Source organism: Gigantopelta aegis, chromosome 6, assembly GCF_016097555.1.
Source record: "Gigantopelta aegis isolate Gae_Host chromosome 6, Gae_host_genome, whole genome shotgun sequence".
Taxonomy (NCBI): Eukaryota; Metazoa; Mollusca; class Gastropoda; order Neomphalida; family Peltospiridae; genus Gigantopelta; species Gigantopelta aegis.
Window position 1 is genome coordinate 90,978,002 of NC_054704.1, and position 21,455 is coordinate 90,999,456.

General features: G+C 39.7%; 1 protein-coding gene across 1 annotated transcript; it reads right to left on the minus strand.

The window, feature by feature from the left end:
• Positions 1 to 6,529: 6,529 nt before the first annotated feature.
• Positions 6,530 to 20,582, minus strand: LOC121375752. Its single transcript, XM_041503367.1, has 2 exons — positions 20,368 to 20,582; positions 6,530 to 7,480 (listed from the first exon to the last, which is right to left on the minus strand). Exons 1-2 carry the CDS (start codon positions 20,485 to 20,487, stop codon positions 7,163 to 7,165), a joined length of 438 nt encoding a protein of 145 aa, XP_041359301.1. The 5' UTR covers positions 20,488 to 20,582; the 3' UTR covers positions 6,530 to 7,162.
• Positions 20,583 to 21,455: the final 873 nt, after the last annotated feature.

Below are 21,455 nucleotides of genomic sequence, written 5' to 3' on the forward strand. Positions count from 1 at the left end.
ATATTTGTATTTGTTTCCCCCATCCCCTCTCTCTCTCTCTCTCTCTCTCTCTCTCTCTCTCTCTCTCTCTCTCTCTCTCTCTCTCTCTCTCTCTCTCTCTCTCTCTCTCTCTCTCTCTCTCTCTCTCTCTCCCTGTCTGTCTTGTTCTTCCTCTTTGTTACTATGTGTGCTGCAATATGGCAAGATACAATGTTCCAGATGTTTTGTGGTTGTTGTTTTTTCTCTAATTCGGTAACATATTATCATAGAATATGAACATATATGTAATAACTTACCCCTTTTGTCGGTGTACTCCTCACAAGTAACATCCACATCCACCTCTGCTTGCGAAGTTTTAATTCTTCTGTCCAGAGAAGACAGGGGTAAAATATGACGTTTAGGGAACACAGGGGCAAACATCAAAACGAGAAACTCGTGTCCATCTCTAACATCAAATTACACTTAATCCGAGGCCACGTGGCCTAACAAACCCTTCAAACGAATAGTTTATTCCCTAGATGACGCTTCTCATAGAACATTCCATATCCGGGGATCTTCTTACAGCTAACTAACGTCACTCCTACGTGACGGCGTTTTCATTTCATCACGGGGAACAGAATAAAGCGAGCACCGGGCGGTAAAGAAGTTGCGTTTGCCTTTATTCTCCAAGGCGTGATTCTACACCTAAACTCGGATGGAAATTAATTCTTCGTGGCGAATCGGATCCATTGATGAGACTTTCCTAGGCACCTACAGACGTGAACTTTTCTGATCCTGTGGGGAATTTCAGCCTGTTCGTATCGTGTGTTTAATTGATTTTACATGGTCTAAGAAATAATAGAACTTGGGGGACGGGTCGAGAGTTCTGGGATGGGGTCAGGTCAAGGTTGCTTTGATGACTTTTGTGAGGAGTGGGGAGAGATTTAGTAACCCCGGTGATGGTGGTGTGTGAGTAAATTGCTCTGTTTTACAGATTTCGCGGTGTAAAAATAAATAAGGGGAGTGATTAAAGAAAGAAGGAAAGAAAGAAAGAAAATTTTCCTCTCCTAGACAGAGGAGCCGGACAAGGTCGACACTTGTGCCCATGACAGGCGTGCGCTACAACAGCTTGCTTTGAATGTGCACGTAAAACCCTATGACATGACATAAAAAAGAAAGAAAGAAAGAACGAAAGAGCAACGAAGAAAGAAAAAGCAATAAAGAAGGAAACTTTTATTTAACAAAACGTTTTAATTATGCTTATTTTAGCATCAGACATATAGAGAATAACTGGTTACTGTTTTAAGACATTGGCTTTATCCTACGAAGGCTAGAATGAGGCTTTGTCGAGCGGCATTCATCATTTGACCTGAACCGGATAAAGCCGATATCTTAGAACAGGGACCGGTTCTTTTATTTACCCTGCAATCCAATACAATATGTTAAACACATAATGAAATGAACCAGTTTATTTCACGATGTTATCGTTTCCCAGAGTACTATGTCTACACGTTTCGAAACGGTTTTCAAAAATAAAAATCATCAACTGAAAATAAAATAAGTAACTTTCACCAAACATCAATCCTTTGCTGATCATAACTAGTTAAAAGCTATATTTATTTTTGTCAGGGATCAAATATCCCAACGTAAATACAAAAAGAACTCTGCTATGGGTTACTGTATTCGACCCACGTCAAACCCAGCTGAGAACCTATAACATTTAAAATAGAATGAGCTCCATGGTCTAGACAATCAAGCTAACGACAGTGGTTCAAATCCCGCCAAAGCTGGCTCACACTTTCATTCATTTTTCTCATATGTCACCTTCTGCTTATCATTCTCATTATCTTAATATAAAAAAACTTTCCAATTTCTTTCACGATTTCAATCTGTTAGTTAAATAAAGATACAGGGATTGGGATGTACAGGTGGACAGTGAAAGAAGTTGAAAGTATAAGATAGATCGGGAAGAAGTGAGGTGGAGTTCAAAGGAGAGTAAAAGTAAAACAAAACCACACAAACAAACCTGTAAAATGGATATACATTGTAGAGGCAATGCACATACCCGTAGAAAGAGGGGAGGGACAAAGTATCTAAATGGAGGGAGCACAGTCTTTAGTGGGGCGTTGGGCACGAATTATATTTGTATCTTTCTTTATATTGTTTGTTTGTTTGTTTGTTTGTTTGTCTGTTTGTTTTGTTTAACGATATCACTAGACCACATTGATTAACCAACCGTCGGCTATTGGATGTCAAACATTTGGTATTTCTGACTCATAGGAAATCCGCTACAGTTTTCTTAATGCAGCAAGGTATCTTGTATATGCACTTTCCCACAGACAGGTAAACACATACCACGGCCTGTGACCAGTCGTGGTGCACTGGCTGGAAAGAGAGAAAAACCCCAGTCAGTTGAATTGATCCACCGAGGCGGTTTGATCCTGCGACGCAAGCACCTCAAGCGGGCGTTCAACGGAATAAGCTAGATTCCGCCCCTTCTTTGTGTAGAGTAGAACGATAAAATGTACATTTTCATCCTCAAGTGGGGCAACAACTGGTAAAAAGATAAAACTTTATTACATATATACATACCGCTTTTTCATTCCGGCCCAGTTAGTGGTATGTACTGTCCTGTCTGCGGGGTAATGAATGTAAAAGATATAATAAGATCTATAAGATGTGTAGACTACGTGCCACGTTTACCAACTGTTTGACATCCAGTAGCAGGCAGGTGAGCGTGTGTATAGGTAAAAACATACGAGGTGTCACACGTGGGAGGTGGGGGCGTGGACGGAGGGACGGACGGACGAACAGGTAAATAGTATAATTAGGTCAAAAGGCGGGTAAATAGTGTATTTTAATAGGTAGGTGGATAAATAGTTTATTCGGATAGGTAGGATGGTAAATAGTGTATTTTGCTACGTAGGCGGGTAAAGATTATATTTAGGTAGTTGGGCGGGTAAAGAGTATATTGAAATGGTAGGAGGGTAAATAGTGTTTTTAGGTAGGTAGGAAGGTGCGTAAATAGCAGAATGGGTGTCTGTTGATTCGCGGTACATAATAAGTTTATTAATATATTTTAAAACTGATTTGTAATTGTATTATAAGTATTAGTTGAAAAAACTTTATTCTTGTTACTTGAACCAGTAATGCAAAACAAATCTGCACAATGCAAACAAACGTGCACACGTGGTTACAATCGGTCTATCCCCGCTCACTGAATGAAAACACGTAACTCTATGAAGTCGCGTTATTTACTATTTTCAAGTATAGAAGCACAAAACGGCATACGAACGCTAGCGTAGCCATGATTTTATATGGCGAGTTGGGGGCGGGGAGACCCACACTAAGCATGTATGCATGATTTTATAAAATCTAATACAGTAAACAAAAAGAAAAAAAATTATAGCCCCTTGCCCCCACCCCCACCCCCTCACTACGCTACTGCATACGAACAAAGTATATAGCTGCAATTTGCATAGTTGTATGTATCTACTGAAGCATCAATAAAAAAGGAACTGTTCCAACAATTATTTGTATACATTTAGCAGTCCGCAGATGTTTAACAAACTGCTTGCAAGGTGGGAATTTTTTTTTTTTTTTTTTTTTTTTAATTTAATGGCTTTGGTTATTTTATTTTATTTTTTATTTAAATAGTCTTTTAATGTTTATTCAAATGTAATACAGACATTGTAGTAATAGTCATATTTGTAATCCTATCTTATTTTTTTAATTTTTAGCGACCTTATTTGCTTTGTTAGAAAAACGATTGACTTGTAGTGTGACCTCACACTATTACTGACGTCACTCACTAGTACGAAACAAAGTGATACGTCCCACTAGAACGCCAAGTGGGACGTAACACTTCGACCTCACTCGATGCTGTCATCAATTGGCGCACTACAACTTTAAGCCTAGATCACATTATACGACGCGACTCAAATGGACGGTCGCGTCGCGTCGTGGGCCACGATCGCTGACCAATCGGTCGTGTCTGAAATTCGTTCACACTATACGACGCGACTCAACTCAACTGAAAAAACCAGTCTTGTTAATTACCCCTCTTTTAAAAATCTAAGATGAGTCCAACAAGACACTGAATAGCTCGGACTGCCGTAGTTGACATGATGATGTTAAAACGACATCGTCTAAAGTGACATGGTGTTTTGTTATACATTATTGATGCATGTCCCCAGCGACAATTCATTCACACACGTACCTGTATCTGTTTCAAATCGAAATAATGTACAATTTACATTGTGTGCGAGAGAGAGAGAGAGAGAGAGAGAGAGAGAGAGAGAGAGAGAGAGAGAGAGAGAGAGAGAGAGAGAGAGAGAGAGAGGCGGAGAGAGGGGAGGGAGGCGGAGAGTCAGTCACAGACGCCTTAAGTGAGTGGCAGGAATCTGAAAATAATACGAGGGACAGTTAATACATTACTGGAACATCCAATTGCTGGCACCTTCCGACAGGACTAATTTTCTTCTGATCATGCTGACCAGTGAGGTATTTCATTCATGAGATAATACTTTCAAAATGCTTTAAATTCACCACTCGAGATCTATTCAAGTAATAAGAACCCCAAACTGTTCATTAGTAGGAAAAAGTATTTTAAAAGCTCCTTTTCAGACGACCTCCTCCCATAATCGTGTGACCTTCTGTAACGCATAGGCCACTACTCGAAAATTATGTAACATTAAATGCATAACCTCTCCCAAAAGACATATTGACTAATATTATAAGATTTTTTATTTATGTCTGTTTGGTAATAATACCACTGGATAGAAAATCATCAGTTAAAAAACACAACAGCAATGATTAGCTGCATTTTAATTTATAAATAAATATGATAAAATTATTTTTAAAACATGATATATAACTCATGACAAACACCACCTCCATTCCCATGTTTCGTAACACCTCCATAAAATCCCTTCCCCTCCCCACTAGAATGTTACTTAGCCTAATTCATGAACGGACCCTTGTCCACTTAATCTGAGAGATGAGACTACGGAATTAGTAACGAGTTAGTATTTACAGGTAAGTATAACTGGGTGTTTGCCATATGCATACTCATCCACAAATAGGTTACCCCCACGCGCACACGCACGCACACACACACACACACACACACACACACACAAAATTCCAAACAGAAAAGTAGCAAAAAAGATAAGAAAAAGAAGGAAAAACCCCAAAAAGACAACAAAACAAAACACAAATTAAAAAAAAAAAAACCCACCACACACACACTAAATTGTCTAGTAACATGACTTACGGTATGCTTTCTGTTCAAATGCTTTCTGTTTATTAGCAATGCTCTGGAATAAAAAGGTTCCACTCAGGGTCCGAGGAGAGTATTTGAAAGGGGAAGGGGCTATAGGGAATTTGAGGCATGCTCCCTCAACAAAAGTTTGACTTTCAGGCGTTCTAGCACAGCATTCTCAGCCAGAGAACAATAACAGGGGAAATGCGGGCAAGAGGCATGGGTCCCACCCCCTCCCGCGTTCTGCACCTATAACATCTTCTTTTCAAATGTGATGGTTTCGAAAAATGACGACAACATGATATTTATATTTATCAGAATTCCGTTATGGTTTCCATGGACGCTTAAAATAATGTTTTAATAATACTGATCAACACGGCGTAAATACCAGCTTCAATATGCCTAAAATGTTATATCTTTAGAAAATGTATAAAAAGCAGTACAGTTCACTCTACGACTCCTCTGGTGACCACAGTTAAAGAGAGAACAAATGTTGCGAACCATTCTGAATTGTGTTCTTCGTATTAGAAGAAACAAAATCACACATACCATGTTAATCAATGGCAAAAATCGTTTGTTTACATCGCCCAGCCTGTTTTCATAGTTATGCAGATGGCGCTACGGTGGTGACTGCGAAGGGGTCTATTCCTCTGTCCAGAATAATTCCGCCATTGTAACTTTTATGTCACATGATGAAATGTAGACATTCCATTGGATACCGGTAGACATCAGTTGTATAGCGTCGTGTAAACCGTTCACACTACACGACGCGACAGTCGCGTCGCGTCGTAGACCCGTTCACACTATACGACGGCCGTCGTCTGCGACTGAACATGTTCGGTCGTATCAAATGCAGTCGGGCCGACTGAAAATCAGTCGCCGACGGCTGATTTTTCAATACACACTACACGACGCGACTCAACTGTTGAGTTGAGTTGGGTCGCGTCGTATAATGTGACATAGGCTTTACAGGAACATCAACCAAACGATTTAAGTGATATAAATTAAGATCGATTATGGGTAATAATAGGATATTAAACTCGCTGCCATTTCGTATCATGTTTATGTCCCTCGTGAAATAATGTTCATTGCCACTCGCTAAAGCTTGTTACGATTGAAAACTATTTATCTATATAGATATAGATAGGTAGGTAGATAGGTAGGTAGGTTGGTAGCTAGGTAGATAGGTAGGTAGATAGGTAGATAGATAGATAGATACATAGATAGATAGATAGATAGTAATTATGTGCTTACATTTCCCTTGTCTGTCAAAATGTTTTTAAAAATATAAAATGTATTAAAACAATATATCACAAACTGTTTATTTGTTGTAAAATATTTTTTTGTTATATACTAACTCATATAGATTAATAATCACAAAATTCCAAATGTACAAGTGTTGCTAAAACTGAAACTCAGATCTCGGTTTAGGTGAGCTATCACTCTCGCACACCATCACTCACCTTAGACCAGGTCAAGGAGAGTAATTTTTAGCTCCACGTCACGTCGAGGTCTGATAACCAGAGTTTGTTTCCAAAATAAAATGTGATAATGTCTGCAAAGTATTAATACTACATGCCAACTGTCATATATACATAAATATACGTTATGTACAATGTGTTATATACTTTATGAAAACATGTATAAATATATATATACATTTAATATACTTCGTTACAAATGTTTATTGTATAAATATATACTTCATGCCAATGGGTCTTTTCAATGTAAACAAAAATTATACTGTATATTTTGAGCGTATAATTATATACTTCATATAAAAAATATATAAGCATATATATGTCGTAAAAAGTTCTTATAAAAAATCGTGTGAGTTCAACATAAAATGAAATAAAAATAGTTCAGGTAAATATTCTTCTTCATTTTCCTTATTAATGTATAATTTTATGTTTATTGGTGGTTATTTAACCAAAAACTGTGTCACTGCAATGCTGCCATTTTTTTTAGCCCCGAATCGGCTGATCGGTGACGTTTTTCTTTCAACATTCTGTGTTTTTCCTGAGCCTTGAGATTCTTGCGCCGGACGTTTTCCCTCTTCTTGTCAAGTTGTTGGTGACGTTGAATATCGGCCAACATCAGCCTTTCTTCCAGATTCATAAACTGAATTCTTTTGGGAAGCTTCTCCAAAAGAGGGAAGGGCTTCCTAGCGGACTGACATATGTCAGGGAAGGAATAAGCCACGCCTCCTTGTCTTTTCTTACTTGGGATTATGCCCTCTTGCGCCAGCTGTGACAAAACCTAAAGTATTAAAACAAAAAAATTGTTTTATAATAATGTAACAGATAATTCAACGTCCTTTACTTCAAACCACGGACCTTTTGGCTGTCCAGTGCTCTTCGTATTTTTTGTTCAAATTTGTTAAGCATTTTGAACAATGTTTCTTTCCATAACACAGGCGCGTGTGTGGGAATTTTAGCAGTGTGTGTGCGTGCGCGCGTGCGCGTGCGCGTGCGAGTGTAGGCCCTATGTGTTTCTCTGCGTGCGTGTGTGTGTGTGTGTGTCTGTGTGTGTGTGTGTGTGTCTAGAAACTGGCGACTGAATTATATAGGGGTTTCGAGACAAGACCCAAAACCCAACCCCTGCATACATGTCTGTAAGGTCTCACTACACAGATGTCATCTGCCATTGAAACCCATATTAAATTGCCCAACTTCAAATGAAGATTTCCAGTAGAACGGGTTCTCGTTGGCACTAACAACATACACCATTGTATAAGCATTTATTTTCACTCCAAAACTGAGTCCATTTTTGTTATATTATTATGACAGCATCTGGCTGTAGTACCGGTCCGAATAGGGGAGTACTTAACCGATTCACTCCAGCTGTGTCTTCCACTATACACCTGTCACAATACCCGTAACTGTATATCTATTAGATCTCTCTGTAACGGGCAGTTAAAAACAAAACGCGTGGATCGTCTAGGTATGATCAGAGATAAGATCTTGTATAAAGTATATATTATTATAGCACGTTTAGTTCACTAGAAAACACAACAAAACACAATACACTTTGGAATCTGTATTAATACTACGCTGACAAATGTACTGCCGCAGTGGTTAATTAACAACAACAAATAATAACAACCCAGAACTGATCACTTAATTAGTTAATCTCTAGGTGTCTAGTTTACACAATATTGTAATCACTTCACCGTGACACAACACTCACACGTGTGATAATTGAGAAACGCTTCCAGGGGAACTTAATTAATAAAGGAATTACAACTCTATTCCTAACTGGTTAATTTTTAATTAACCTTTACTACTCATTCAGTAACCTTGTAACACAGAATTAATACTGGTACCTATCACAATAAAGACAATAACCTACAGTTTACCTAGGTCCTCTAGGATGACTGGCTAAGCTTTAATAATTATTTAGACAGTGAGCCTACAGTTTACTGCGTCAGATGACCGGCAGCACCGTCTAAATAATATTGGTATATTACAGTATTAAAATATTTAAAGTCACATCAATCACATCAAGGTTATACACAGAGCAGAAATATATATTTACCAGTCCGGACGGACAACGATCCCTGGAAGCCTTCCAATATGTTTCTCCCCGATATCTCTAAAACCCTAGCTATTTATCATAAAACCGAATATCGCCTGGGGGTACATCACGGTCCTCCCCCTATCAAGTGATATTTCCACAGCAACCACGCCGGCATATTTTTCTTAGATCGCCAGACTTGCTGACGCTTAGTCCGCCCGCAATACCCCGAACGTACCGAACTAGCGGAGGTATTACGTAACTACTGGCCACATGGCCTCCGCACCTGGTCTGGGTGTGTGTCTTAGAAGAGCTCGACGACCGTCGCGCAGAGGTATTACGTAACAAAGTGCCCACCTGCGCTTATATGCATATTGGAACTGCACACGGCCCTCTAAAACAATTAATATCGCCACAGGTGAAAACAAAATTAAGAGCATGTTCCGTCACACACCCCCACCTCAAAAAGGATATTTCCTCTACTCTAGGAATAGGGAAATATACTACATTAAAACAAAACGTGCGTTAACCGACGCATCCGGGCATTTATAACACATAATAATAAGGTGACTACCAGTAATCACACTGAGTCTCTGAGTCCCTGGTATACAAATAAAATATATAAAAACAAAACAGAAATCAAGAATGTTAACACATTATCATAACGTTCAACTTCGGGACAGGGCATCAGCGATTACATTGGATGTGCCCTTGATATGTTCAATGGTAATTGGGAATTCCTGCAGAAGCAGACTCCATCTCAAACTCTCTGGTTGGAGGCTTTCATTAGGATGGTCCAGTCCGTCTTCGTCTTCTTGGAACAGCACAGCTCCAGCTCAAACGTCACTGGCATCCACAGCCAGCTTGAAAGGCATTCGGTAGTCTAGTGCTGCCATCACGGGAGACGAGGAGCGCATCTGCTTGAGACGGTTGAATGACTTCTCGCATTCATCTGACCACTGGAACTTCGTTTCCTTCTTTTTCAGTGTCGCACGCTTTCGGCCTTCTCCGATAGGCATGCTGTCGAATCGGTGTAGCGTTGGGTTCCAAGCGCACATCCTGGCTTAAGGTATTGGTAACCGTTGGAAGGTCCTGGTAAATGGAACATTGTCTTGTATCAGCGTAGTCAACTTTTCTCGCTGGGGGTTCAAGTCTGCTAGAATCTGGCTGTTGCTTAATTTGATCTCTGCAGTCTTGACGTCATCACAGGAAATTGAGTGACTCTCAATTTGGACCGGTAACTCTGGAACTATTGGCAGTCTGTCAAAATAACCTTTTAGCAAATTGATGTGACAATACCAACTTTTCCTAACCCTATCAGGAGTGTCTATCACATACCCTGTCTCATTAACCCGTTTGCGCACAACATAGGACCCGAAATACCTGTTCTGCACAGAACCCCGTTTAATGGGAAGGTACAGCAGCACCTTATCCCCTGTTTAAATTCCCGACTACTAGCCTTCCTATGAAACACTGATTTTATTTTGCTCTGAGCATAGTTCAGTTGCTTCCTAGCTAGTTCGGTTGCCTGCCACCTCCTATCTCTAACTCTCTTACTCATTAATACTCCCATGTCCATATCATAACCTGACTTCTGATCCTCCATCTCACCCTCAGTTAACACAGTAGTGCGAGCTGCCAACAATTTTGAATCAGCCCCCTGCTCTAGGATGAACTCTTTTCTATTACAAGGTAAGTCCCCTCTATCAAACACAACTGGTTCATTTACCCTCTGCGGGAGATCAAATGGTTCCACCACATTTGGTTCGTCAGTTGACTTATCTACCATTTTACTCATAACCTCATCCACTCCAATTTCATGGCTCACACACGTATCAGACAAATCACAAATATCCTCTAGGTCTCGTGTTACCCTTCTGGCCATAGCCCTAGTCTTTACACACGCAGGATATCTAATCTCATCAACCTCACTCTCTTCTATTGGTAAAGTGCTGTCTTTAATTAACAATTGGTCACATTTCGGCTGACAACACTGACTAGTCAAATCATTACCCAACAAAACTCCTATGTTTTCAACAGGCAAGTCCTTCACAACACCCATAACGACTGGTCCCGTCACAAACTTCGAACACAAGAAAACGTTATGTAACCGGACAACCATTTTTTCTCCAGTAACCGAGGTTAAGGTCAAACTACGTCCTGTATCTGAATTCTTAATACCAGCTAAACACTCCGACGTGATCAGTGACTGACTACAGCCGGTATCTCGATAGATTGATATTGCCTTAGGACACAATTCTTGTTTCACATCACAAACCATACCAGTGGACACATACGGGTTTACCTTCTCTGCCATGGGACTAACCATTAACTCTCTCGCTAACGGAGCTGACCTCACTAAACCGATCATTTGCGCATTATCGCGTTTCCTTTTAAAACAGTCCCCGACAAGATGGTTATTCTTTTTACAGTAACTGCAATGTGGACGAAAAGTTCGTGCATTGGCTGATAATGCAGGCTTATCCTTACTTTGCCCACCAGGTGCATTCCTTGCCTGACTAGCTGAACAACTAGATGACTCTCCCCGATAGTTACTTTCCCGGGAAAAACCTGGCTGAAATTTCTTCTTATCACCATGTTGTAAAGAGCTGCCCTGTACTGCCTGAGCTTTGTGTATTAATACGTAATCATCTGCCACTATGCCTGCATCCTCTATCTTTTTGACATCACGATCCTCTAAATGAATACGTAAGCTAACTGGTAATCCATTTTTAATGTCCTGTAAGATGAATAACTCTTGTAACTCGGTATATGACTCTACCTGATGAGAAATCACCCATTTATCAAACATCCCTGCCTTCTTAGCCACAAACTCACTATAAGACTGACCCTGCGTTTTTCTCAACTCGCTATACCGTAAACGATAATCCTCAGGTCATAATTCATAAGCCCTCAACACTGCCGGGTGTATACTACCAAATCAAATCCCATAGACGACAATAGTAACATATGCGGCTAAAACTGCTACCTGCAACGTATCAACCGACATAAACGCCACGGATATAAATACTACCACCCCTTACACTTAAAGTGAATCAGAAAAAAATGGGGGTCAAGCTGCTCGTTTCTGAGATAACGGGTAGCGTCTATGACTACCCTAGTTTCGCACAAAATTCTAGTACTTTTTTTACAGGTACCCCATACATGTTTCAAGCACAAGGCTACTTGACACATTGGTACTAGATGAAATAAAATTGCACATTTATTTTACCCAGATGAAACTATTATTTTTTACAACCTACACACTCACATGTATAACCAATCACAGGACTTGTGGTGTTCACTTCTCTATCAAAAGTTGGGTGCACCTCGAACTTTGACCCAGCCGGAAGTTATTTGGTATAGTACTACCTGCCGCCTTAACTAGGTCGTACTGACTTGCTCGCTCATCACTCATTGAATTATAAGCTACACTAGCCTTCCCGTTAAACTTAGACACGGCTAACAATGTCCACTTAGACTGCGGCCAATTTAGCTCCTTAGCGGCCCGTTCAAAAAGTTGGAAGAACATATCTACCTCCTGGTCGTCAAATACAGGCACTGATCTATAAGCCTCCGACATGTTAAACCCATTTCCTGCTTCTCGTCTAACTTCTTCAGTATTCAACTTTAACTCATGTTCCACTTTTAATTTTGCTAACTGGAATTCTCTATCCCTATCTCTCTCTTCTCTCTCTCTCTCTCTCTCTCTCTCTCTCTCTCTCTCTCCATCTTCTCTCTCTCTCTCTCTCTCTCTCTCTCTCTCTCTCTCTCTCTCTCTCTCTCTCTCTCTCTCTCTCTCTCTTCTTTTTCTCTATCTCTATCTCTATCTTCTCTATCTTTATCTTCTTTCTCTCTATCCTCTCTTCTCTTTCTCTCTCTCTATCCCTCTCTTCTTTCTCTATCCCTCTCTCTCCATCCCTCTCTCTCTCTCTCTCTCTCTCTCTCTCTCTCTCTCTCTCTCTCTCTCTCTCTCTCTCTCTCTCTCTCTCTCTCTCTCTCTCTCTCTCTCTCTCTATCTAATGCACGTTCTTCTCTTTCGTACTCAAGCTTTTTAAAAGCTATATGTTGTTCCATACTCAAGTCATTTATCTCTATCTCTGGAACAATCTCACTTTCTTCCATAACAGGACTATCACCAAAAACTTCCTGGATAATAATTGTCCTTATATCTGCTAATGTTTTAGCTGATGTTAAATCAATTTCTCGCTCACTCGCGATTTCAACTAACTCGGCCTTACGTGCTCGCTTAATCTCCACTACACTGAGCGTATGCCTATCCAGCAAATTCTTATCCATGTTTAGATATGACGCACTTATTATTAATTAATTTTCTAGTGAACAACGTTGCTACTTCTAGTTATTTGTAAAAATAATTTATAAAGCCCCCATTTACAAACAATACTTTTTTAAATATGCATGTCCCGTTTCAGATCCGGGACGAGCGCCCCAATTTTCACTCCTGTCACGGGGTTCCTACAATACCCGTAACTGAATGAAACACGATTATCCAAATATCTCTCCTAACTGTATATCTATTAGATCTCTCTGTAACGGGCAGTTCAAAAAACCCGCGTGGCTCGCCTAGGTATGATCAGAGATAAGATCTTGTATAAAGTATATATTATTATAGCACGTTTAGTTCACTAGAAAACACAACAAAACACAATACACTTTGGAATCTGTATTAATACTACGCTGACAAATGTACTGCCGCAGTAGTTAATTAACAACAACAAATAATAACAACCCAGAACTGATCACTTAATTAGTTAATCTCTAGGTGTCTAGTTTACACAATATTGTAATCACTTCACCGTGACACAACACCCACACGTGTGATAATTGAGAAACGCTTCCAGGGGAACTTAATTAATAAAGGAATTACAACTCTATTCCTAACTGGTTAATTTTTAATTAACCCTTACTACTCATTCAGTAACGTGTGATAATTGAGAAACGCTGCCAGGGGAACTTAATTAATAAAGGAATTACAACTCTATTCCTAACTGGTTAATTTTTAATTAACCCGTAACTACTCATTCAGTAACCTTGTAACACAGAATTAATACTGGTACCTATCACAATAAAGACAATAACTTACAGTTTACCTAGGTCCTCTAGGATGACTGGCTAAGCTTTAATAATTATTTAGACAGTGAGCCTACAGTTTACTGCGTCAGATGACCGGCAGCACCGTCTAAATAATATTGGTATATTACAGTATTAAAATATCACATCAAGGTTATACACAGAGCAAAAATAAAATAGTTACCAGTCCGGACGGACAGCGATCCCTGGAAGCCTTCCTATATGTTTCTCCCCGATATCACTAAAACCCTAGCTATTTATCATAAAAACCGAATATCGCCTGGGGGTACATCGCGGTCCTCCCCCTATCAAGTGATATTTCCACAGCATATTTTTCTTAGATCGCCAGACTTGCTGACGCCTAGTCCGCCCGCAATACCCCGAACGTACCGAACTAGCGGAGGTATTACGTAATTACTGGCCACATGGCCTCCGCACCTGGTCTGGGTGTGTGTTTTAGAAGAGCTCGACGACCGTCGCGCAGAGGTATTACGTAACAAAGTGCCCAACTGGGCTTAAATGCATATTTGAACTGAAAACGGCCCTCTAAAACAATTAATATCGCCACAGGCGAAAACAAAATTAAGAGCATGTTCCGTCACAACACCCATGTCCCAAAAGGTCAATGCGCAATAATATAAAATAACATGGACAAAATACAGCCAGAAGGCTTACCATTAAACATACAAATTCTTCCCCAATTCCCAAATTATATGTCACAATTAGTAACTATAGAGGAATGAATTATGAATGAACTCTCACCCGGAAGTGAACTGTGTAGTGAGGCCTAAAAGTATTTCATTATTTCATGTTATGTGGCGCTGGGAAGTGGTGGCGCTGGGGAGTGATGGCGGATTCCTGTTGGTCGGATTTGTCTCTACCTTTCGCTAGATACGACTTGAAATTAGTTTTACTTCGGATTCAAAGAGAAAATTAATGGTAGCAGCTGTAGAGAATGGTTAATCGTAGAGGGAGGTACAGTATCCAGTTGGCACAAGCCTTACCTCATGTTCAGAGGAATACAGTCGACATTGACCCCTATTATTAGTGACGAATACTTTTTATAGAAGTGTGTGGCTCTGGAGACATTTGATTGTACTTTGACTGCGAGCATCCTATTGTTTTTTGATTGGGCAGTGTTCAACTTTACTACTAGGAAACGACAATGAAAGTGACATATTTTTTACTATGACGTCGTTTCAACTCAGGTCAGCTGAGTAATGTTACCTTCGAGAGTGCTCGTAGTGACGGTTTCGACAACTTCCGACATGAAAATAGTGTCTGAATTGCAAAAATGATGGAAAGCTATTTCTAATAATTTTATTTGTTTTGGACCTAAAGGTTTAGGTGAGAGGGGATGTATAAATATCAATATTACTAGTCATTTTGCCTACTATTTGTAACTGAAAAGACCTACTGCTAACTACTTTTCGCTTGGATACAATGCTGTCATATAATAGTTTAGAATCCATTATGTTTTGAAGCGCAATATGGGAGGGAAACTAGCGTTTGCTTAAAACCTTAGCATATTTTTTAAACTATGACTACTGCGACATTTGTTCGAGAAAGGAAACCGCTTATCTAAAGAAATGAGACATTGCCCCTGGCCACATACCTGCATCATCGCTTGCACACCACGACCGTAGATGTACCAGTTTTGGGGTATCGGTTGTGCTGTAAGAATATTCCCCAACCTCTCTACTAGTGTTGGGAATCGGTTGGAATTTCATCATCTCGATCATCGGTTGTAATCGGTTGATACAAACTGATAAGGTTTCGATTGCACAATTGGTTAGAATTACACAAGTATAAGAAGGCTTTCAGTTGTAAAGACCATATACTTACTGTTATATTCACCACGAATGGCTACTTTTACCTGTAATAACCATTTAAAATCTTATTTCTATATGTACACATAAAAATAAACACCAACCCAAAATGCTCGAAACCCTCGTGGTATATGAGCATGTAAAACTATTTCGGACCGGACCAACCCACAAATATGTACAACAATTATAGCATCTGAACTGTAGGAAAAATTAGATTTAACATTTCTCCACACAATCGATTATGGATTTTTATAATAGGTCATCACTTCGGTAGAGCAAAAACCGATCAAGAAAGAAATGTTTTATTTAACGACGCACTCAACACATTTTATTTTCGGTTATATGGCGTCAGACATATGGTTAAGGACCACACAGAGTTTGAGAGGAAACCTGCTGTCGCTACTACATGGGCTACTCTTTCCGATTAGCAGCAAGGGATTTTTTATTTGCGCTTCTCACAGACAGGATAGCACAAACCATGGCCTTTGTTGAACCAGTTATGGATCACTGGTCGGTGTAAGTGGTTTACACCTACCCATTGAGCCTTGCGGAGCACTCACTCAGGGTTTGGAATCGGTATCTGGAATAAAAATCCCATGCCTCGACTGGGATCTGAACCCAGTACCTACCAGCCTGTAGACCGATGGCCTAACCACGACGCCACCCAGGCTGGTTAAAAACCGATCAATTTACAATTATAATCGATCATCGGGACATCAATACTGTCTACAACGTTTGATTCTTCGGTTTGTCCAGAGGGCGGGACGTAGCCCAGTGGTAACGCGTTCGTTTGATGCGAGGTCGGTCTGGGATCGATCACCGTCGGTGACCCCATTGGGCTATTTGTCGTTCCAGCCAGTGCTCCACAACTGGTGTAACAAAGGCCGTGGTATGTACTATCCTGTCTGTGGGATGATGCATATACAATCTGATTAAAATTATCTCTACTGGTCTACCAGTAGATCTAACAGCATTGCGTGGACTCCTATGTCCAGGTGACATTTCATCTATAAATAACATTTAAATATCGACCAATTACACTTCGCCTTTAATAGCGTTATTCGGAAGCATACACATTATAAAAATATCTGACGAGACTATGTATGCAATAGGCGAACTAGTTGGGTTTTTTCAACATTGAAAAAACAGCGGGGAAAGTGTTGTAATAAACTCTGGATTGTATACTAGTATAAACAGATTTTATGGCTATACCATCACGGGTTTTTTTCGTCTTGAAACGAGTTTTATATAACATTTTATATTGAATCCATTTTATATTGAAATTAGTTCCCGGCACTATAATTCACCCGAAGCATTTTGTATATCCTCGGCATAATCCCGAATGTTTTCAAATTCTTTTCAAATCACTGGCATGATTTTGCAAGTAAGGTTTTGATTGGTCGAATGAAAGGTCAATTGGACATGAGCTCCAACGGGCTGCTGTTAGATCCACATGTAATAGTGGAGCTAATTTTATTTAGACTGATGCATATAAAAGATCCCTTGCTGCTAATCGGAAAGAGTAGCCCATGGAGTGGCGACAGCGGGTTTCCTCTCTCTGTATCTGTGTGGTCCTTAACCATATGTCTGACGCCATGTAACCATAAATAAAATGTGTTGTATGCGTCGTTAAATAAAGTATTTCCTTCTTCTTCGATTTGTTCAGATATGTTCTACCGATGCTATTTTACCATCCATATATTGGAACGTTATTTTTTCTCTCTTTTCTTTTTTCTTTCTTTCTTTGTGTTTTTTTCCCCTACCATTATAAATATGTCGTTGGTAGAATACATTTCATACCCCCATTCCCCGCACTAGCGTCTGATGCGACTTTGGTTGCGGATGCGTTCGAAACATTAACACCAGTCGAATTCCGATCACAATTGGTAAAATAACTTCAATGGATTTTTATATTAAACGGCTATAAGCAGAATTGCTTTTGGAAATTTGTTGACATATATATAAAAGGTGTGTAGCCTACTTGTCATGTTTATGAATGCCATGTATAGGAATTATTTTAAATTAACATTTACAGAATATCTAACTTGCCGTATAGATTCTTCGTTTTCATTGTTTTAGGAAGACAACAAATCGTTACAATCTTCTGTAAAATATTCATCTTCCACTTTTAATGTAATTTTTGTTTTCGAGTCTTCAGGGCGGATCCAGGAATTTTAGCAGGGGGGGGTCCAGTCTTGAGCCTTTGAAGGCCCCCCCCCCCTCGATAGGAAATTTTCATATTTGAAGATAGCTTTAGATGGATTTGAAGTATATTCCCGTTATCAAAATCCTGCTTGTTGGTAACGAGCGGGGGGGGAGGGGGGTCCAGACCCCCTCGACCCCCCCCCTGGATCCGCGTCTGGTCTTATTTGGTAAATATATACACCTAGAAATTAAATAAGCACCACTTAGTTTTGACCATGTGACCTATACTCTGCAAGTGATTGCGACCATTTTGTGAATACGAAATACTAAAATTAATGTTCTCTGTATACAGAGGGTACTGAAAAATATTGATAGCAAGTAAGACAGTCATTACACCAATATTTAATATATTATAGATCAAACGACAGAAACCTTAAAGTTACATTATTTGGTTACCATATTATAACATCATGTACAAATGTGAAATACAAGCTCAAATGCACTTTTAAAAAAGTCGTGTGTGTTCGCTATGAACGGATATCGTCAAACGTATACGCTTGATTCGTCGCCTGTGCCGCCATAGCTGGGCAAAGCACAAACGACAGCCTGTTGTTAGTTTCATTTAACACGTGCGTTTGCTCATTTTAAATTGTAGGGTTCGTCTTATAAAATTAAAAGAGAAATCTTGCGCTGTAGTTAAAACCGGTTTGATCTTGACAACGTACCGTCCTATTTCAGAATTGATATTTTATAATGTGTTAGTAGAACTTTCAAAGTTTAGTTTGTATACTAGTAACACATTAATCATGTATATATTTTTAAAATAAAATATACTAAAGTAGACAATGAACATTTTCACTTCTTAATTTTACGTGTTAAAATCGACAAATTCAAATAAATATAATTTCGTTTGGAAAGGGTAAAGTTAGGGGGGGGGGGGTTAACGACATCAAAGATAAAGCATATTGAATTAATAATCATCCGACCCCATACAACCGTAAATAAAATGTGTTGAGTGTATCGTTAAATAAAACATATCCTATCCTTCCTTCCATCTGCTGTTGGATGTCTAACATTTGGTAATTTTGACATATAATCTTAGAGAGGAATCGGGTGCATCTGCAGGGGGAGGGTATTGGAGGTCGAAACCCTTACTTGTCCAAGCTTAAAAAAGAATTGAAATGTATTTTTTGGGGGAGCATGGCCCCATATAAACTTCGCTTAACACAGTCTATAACCCAACCCCGCTGAAATCCCTGCACACGCGCCTTGGAAACCCGCTACATTTTTTTTTTAGCAAGGGATTGTTTATATGTACTATCCTACAGACAGGATATCACATACCATGGTCTTTGTGTATACCCGCCGATGGGGATCGATCCTAGACTGACCGCGCATTTCCAAAAAACACCTTTTTAGGTCTAAGTAATGAATAAAAAATAACATAGTCTTGAAAAATGTTACGTAAACCGAACACAGTACCCTCTTCCTCTACCCCTAGAGCGTTACGTAATTAGTAACACCTCCTTACATGTAACGCATATGCCAACAGCTGGCCACTGTAAAAATTTCAAGGCAAATCCCTCACTCACCGACCCCTGGAAAGGCGTTGTACCATACCTCTATGGATATAAATATGTTTTGGAGATATGAGACGACCCCTCAATCAAGACAGTTAAAGTTGTTCAAAAATTCCGAAATCTCACGTGATCTCTTGTTGGGGAATTCTAAACTTGTGATAAGCCAATGAAAACCGAGATCGGTACGAGCTCGTCAAAAGTGTTCCACTTTCAAAATCATGGCTTTGTTTTTGACCTGGATAAGCCAGCGTAGTGAAAAAAAATGCTGAGTGCGGCGTCATATATGCACCAAACGTAATTGGATTTTCTGTTCTATATGCTTAAATAATAAAAATATTCCAGGGAATGTAGTTTTAAATATGCATGGAAATTAACGGTAATTAACTATGCAGCTGGAATTACACTGATGTGCTTCTCATTTTGCGTAATGGCTGGCCATAATTTTCAGTCATTTCGTGAAATGCCTGGAAGGTTCAGTTATTTCGCGTATTGCCTGGTGGTCACAGGCACTTCGCGAAATGACTGATTTGTTTAGGCATTACGCGTAATGACTGGTTTCACAGATTGACTGTAACATATATAACAATCACAGGCTGGCGTTAAATTTCATTGCAGTTTCCGCAATGTATTATACAGGTAATGCTCAAACTACTAATTGCCAGCAGAAAGTTGGTCAACGTATCTACGACTTTCCAGTTGCTAGTCTGAGCGCTCTTACAACTCGATTCTCGTCGTATAGCCCATTACTGCTATTATTACTTTATTTACGTGCCTATATCCAATGTAAATAAACTATTTGGGGGTTTTCTTTGTTTGTTTGTTATTTATTTATTTATGAGAAATATGAATAAAATACTCTTATTAAAATACTGACATATGTGAACGGCCCCTATATATTGCTAGTTCGTGGCAGTACAGACGACGTTGTTGGCGGACTGGGGTAGCCACGCCCTACAAAGGAGTCGTAACCATGTGATTGTCTTACCTCGGATTCGGTGGCAAGTGGCCGACCTATGTCGCTGATCTCCGGTGAGGAATCGTCTCGTGGTGACAAGGGATCTTCAACGAATTTTAATCTATCCAACTGCGATATGGAGCATCCCATTGTTTAATATTTTTTTCTTCAGGGAAACGTTAACTATAATGCCGTTATGTTTCTCTGACTTGTTGTTTCTATGATGTTGTCTGTGACGTCCTTGGCTTCTATGACGTCAGTTATTGTAGTTAATGCCTAGAAACGCGCTGTTGCTGTTGTTTACATCCAAACACGGGACAGAGGCGTAAAGAGGAGAGGGGCCCATCAAGGACCGTATATGTGGCGGCAGTGGGTACACAGGCGTGTGTGCAGAGATTGTGCAGAGGGTGGGGTTAGACTGTGGCGAGCGAGGTTTATAGCAAGGTCGAGACAGGTTCCCCTGGAAAATGAATTTTAAAAAGAAAAGGAAATGTGATTGATCAGGGGGTTCGATCTCCAAACCCTCCCCCTGCACACGTACCTGGTACACCACCCTCTCGCGCGCACCCCCCCCCTCCCTCTCTCTCTCTCTCTCTCTCTCTCTCTCTCTCTCTCTCTCTCTCTCTCTCTCTCTCTCTCTCTCTCTCTCTCTCTCTCTCTCTCTCTCAAATATCATCCAATAAATACATCTGTTTAATATCCACCAGCCGCTATGTTTCATGCTTACGTTTTTGCTAAGTATTTATTCATTAATTAATTAATTCATTCATTCATTCATTCATTCATTCATTCATTCATTTATTTATTCAATCAGTCATTCATTTCCCCATCTAATGTAGTTCGGTTGAAAAGTGTCACGTGTTTCTTGACATGGCGATAATGCAGAATATTTGGAGTTACTATATTGTAGTGTTTTGGGAATCTGTTGTTGGGTTGGTTGTTGTTTTTTGTTGGGGGTTTTTTAGGGGGGGGGGGGGGTTTTTGTTGTTGTTGTTTTGGGTTTCTTTATTTTGTTATTTTTTGTCGTTTTGTTTGGATTGTTTTCTATATCGAGTTATTTTTGTTTTATTGTGTTTGATTTTTTTTGGGGGGTAGGTTGTTTCTTCTTTGTTTATAAT

Excerpts from the sequence above, each read along its gene's own strand:
- LOC121375752 (XM_041503367.1), bottom strand. The coding sequence starts at position 20,487 with ATGGGATGCTCCATATCGCAGTTGGATAGATTAAAATTCGTTGAAGAT. Across the intron at positions 7,481-20,367 it reads CACTTGCCACCGAATCCGAG|GTTTTGTCACAGCTGGCGCA; the intron begins GTAAGACAATCA and ends TTAATACTTTAG.